The sequence below is a fragment of the Lipotes vexillifer genome, unplaced genomic scaffold (genome assembly GCF_000442215.2).
Source record: "Lipotes vexillifer unplaced genomic scaffold, Lipotes_vexillifer_v1.1 scaffold1235, whole genome shotgun sequence".
NCBI classification, from domain to species: domain Eukaryota; kingdom Metazoa; phylum Chordata; class Mammalia; order Artiodactyla; family Lipotidae; genus Lipotes; species Lipotes vexillifer.
The window spans coordinates 1,124,804-1,128,046 of record NW_006775530.1 but is presented as its reverse complement, the minus strand read 5'-3'; the positions used below and the strand labels follow the sequence as shown (position 1 = coordinate 1,128,046).

At 39.4% G+C, this 3,243-nt stretch overlaps 1 protein-coding gene across 2 annotated transcripts in view; it reads left to right on the top strand.

Annotated features, from left to right (window-relative positions):
- UTP4 (UTP4 small subunit processome component) overlaps positions 1-3,243 on the top strand; it is a 32,110-nt gene that overhangs the window by 10,179 nt on the left and 18,688 nt on the right. For both annotated transcript variants that reach the window (XM_007449933.1, XM_007449932.1), the window contains exon 4: positions 349-438. In XM_007449933.1, coding sequence (XP_007449995.1) covers positions 349-438 — 90 coding nt within the window. The remainder of the gene's footprint in view (positions 1-348; positions 439-3,243) is intronic.

Sequence of the window (3,243 nt, the reverse complement as noted above, 5' to 3'; positions counted from 1 at the left end):
CCTGTAAATATTTCTTTTTTGTTAAATTCCCAGTGCAATTACCATGCCAAATTTGCACGTTTAAATTTTGTTAGGTTACTACAAGATCACCTTCAAAAGGTTGTGCTTATCTACACCCCCATCAACCATTTATCCATTATTAAAAGTAAGTATCAAATATGTCATCATGGGTCCCAGGGCAAAGTTGTCCCTCACCTGTTATAAAACAGTCCTTCGCAAGAGTGCAGTAGATGAACTTTAAGACTATAGAACGCTAGCCCTGTAGATCTTTGTGGAAGGAGAACTCAGTTACCCTTTGCTGTATATTTATGTGTATGTCACTTTCTCTTTTGTTGTACAACTCCCAAGGTCGAATCCTGAGCCTCAGCTGGCATCCCGCTGGTACCCACATTGCAGCTGGCTCCATAGACTACATTAGTGTGTTTGATGTCAAATCAGGTGACTGTTTTTCTCAGTTCATTTGGGGTGTGGGTCTTGTTTGTCAGAGCCACATTTCTGGGTTTCCAAAAGCTTGTGACCTTATGCTTTCATGAACCTTCTGAGATGTCACCATGAATTTCACTTCTTTCTTGGATTACTACTGCTGCTTTTAGGGGAATCTTGGTTCTACAGTGGAATACAGTATTTTTCATCATAAGAATTCACACTAAAATTTGCCCTCAACCAGTGAGACATTTACTATGAGCAATCAGTAGAATACCTATTTATATATACCAGTTCTTTGTAAAAGTGGGTGTCTGTATTTGAGGAACGTAAGATCTTGGTAACATAGTTGGTGAGACTTGAGATCAGAAAGATAGAGAACAACGTGCTTCCTCTGTCCTTGGCCTAGAGAATTGGCTGATTGATTCCTTCAGTGAGGCGACTGACTTCAACTTGTTAGGTGGCTGTGTCTGTACTCCCCGCTAAGATGAGAGGAAACACAGGGCAGACATGTCTCCTTTTTCTTTTTCCTTAGTGCTTGAGCAAGTTTTTTATTATCAGTTATATATGCATATAGTCAAAGAATTCCTTAAGGCTTGTTACAAAAAAGCAGGAGTCCCCCTATATCCCTTCTCCCACTCCTCAAAGGCAGCCACCTGCAACTCTTAGCTAATTCTTTTGGTATTTATCTTTATGCTATACATAGTATGCTTAAAATGCTTTATTTTATTTTTTTCAGTTTTAGCCCATTATTTATTGACTTCCACTATTTAACCCTCTTTCTCTGCCCTTTGCCACATGTAGCAATATTTCCTCCTGATCCTCCCAGTATGGTTATGTTCTAACTTTCTTCAGATTAGCAGTTGATGTTTTTGTTCTTAGACTATATAGATACAACTTGCATAGTAAATTTCTTTTCCTTTCCTGTATGCTTTTTGTTAATGCTGAGTGTCTGTCTCCGTCTCTGTCTCTGTCTCTCTCTCTCTCTCTCGTGTGTGTGTGTGTGTGTGTGTGTGTGTGTGTGTGAGAGAGAGAGAGAGAGATACTGATTATTTATATATATATATATATATATATATATATATATGTACTAATTCATCTCCACATTCTTCCAGTTGTATGATTTAGGTTCAGCTACATCTGGGGTTTTTTTTCTGTTTGTTTGTTTGTTTGTTTTGGGTTTTTTTGCAGGATGTTAGTTCCCCCACCAGGAATTGAACCTGAGCCCCTGCAGTGAAAGTGCCAAGTCCTAACCACTGGATCGCCAGGGAATTCCCACATCTGGTTTTCTTTCTAGCACTTTTATCTCCTTGAAGGATTCTCTCCCAGAGCCTTCTGCCCTGCTCCAGCTTAGTGGAGCCAGTTTCTGGGCCTACTGCACAACTCTGAGATCTTGAACTCTGGTTTTTCAACCATTCTGGAGATCCTCTTTGCTTTCTTCTCCAGTAGAGTTCCCTGTTGCCAAGTCATTCACTTTCTTAGTTTATCACTTTGTTTGATGGATCCTGAGAAAGGGTTTCTGAGAAAGAATTCTAGGTTGGAAATTATTTTTCCTTAGAATTTTGAAGCCATGGTTCCACTGTCGTCTAGCTTCTAGTATTGTTATGGACTCTGATGCCTTTCTGAGAGTAGATCCTTTATGTAGGTTTTTGTGGTTGGTTTTTCCTGGGAGCTTTTAAGATCTTCCCTTTATCTTTACTGTTCTGAAATGTAATAATTATGTTTCTTGTTGTGTGGATCTGTTAACATCAATTGTATTGGACAACTTGGTAGGTTCCTTTAATCCAAAAACCCATGTTTTTCATTTCTGAGGAAAATTCTTATAATTATTTTGTAAATGAGTTTCTTTCCATTTTCTCCTTTCTGGAATTTTATTACTGGAATGTTGGCTCTTCTAATTTTCTTTCTTTCTTTTTTTCTTTTTCCCCCTTGTTATTTTTCATCTCTAACTTCTTACTTTGCTTCCTGGGAGAGTTTGTCATTTTTATCTTTCAGTCCTTTTATTGAGGTTCTCATTTCTGCCATTCATTTCCAGAGTTCTTTTTTGTTTCCTGAATGTTCTTTTTTACAGCATTCTCTTTTTGTTTCATTATACAGTATACTAACTCTTCTCCAAGACTATTCATGGTAATATTTGTGAAGTGTTCTTCGCCCTGGCTTTTTCCCACCTTGTTGTTTATTTTTTTCTGGTCGTATGTTGGGCCTCTGCCTTTCATATTGAGGCTTTCCTCCCATGTCTAGAGGTTCCTCTCATCACCACACGAGTGGTGCTGATCACATCTTAGCTTCATTGAGGAATGGTCTGGCTGGACTGTTAGTTTGGGGATGCTCTCAAGATAGGCTCTTTAGATCTTTTCTCTTGTGCTAGTCATATTTCTCAGAAATGTTTTTTGTTCTCCTGCCTGGTGATAACAAGCCCAGCCATCAGCATTCTAAGAAGAAAGCTGGTGTTCTCAATACAGAGTTACAACATTTCACTTAATCTGTGTTCCATGCGTCACCTCTGTTTCCAGACTATCTGGAGTCACCAGTTGCTGAGTCTTCTGAGGATTCCATGGTATAAATCAGGTGGTTTCTTGGCTTTTCCTACTGCGGATTTGGGACTTAGTTTTAGGGTTCTACTAAGTCGGTTATCACTCCGTGTCTGCTTTCCAGTTCCCCAAATTTTGGCACTATTGTCTTCTCTCCCTTTTTCGTGGGGATTTGGAAGGGAGCAGAGTGTAATGTGTGTGTGCAGTTGGCTGCTTTTCAGTGAAGCCTCAAATGTCTCGTTTCCATTTCACCTCTCCACCAAAAATTCCTTTTGTCTGCACCCCCCCC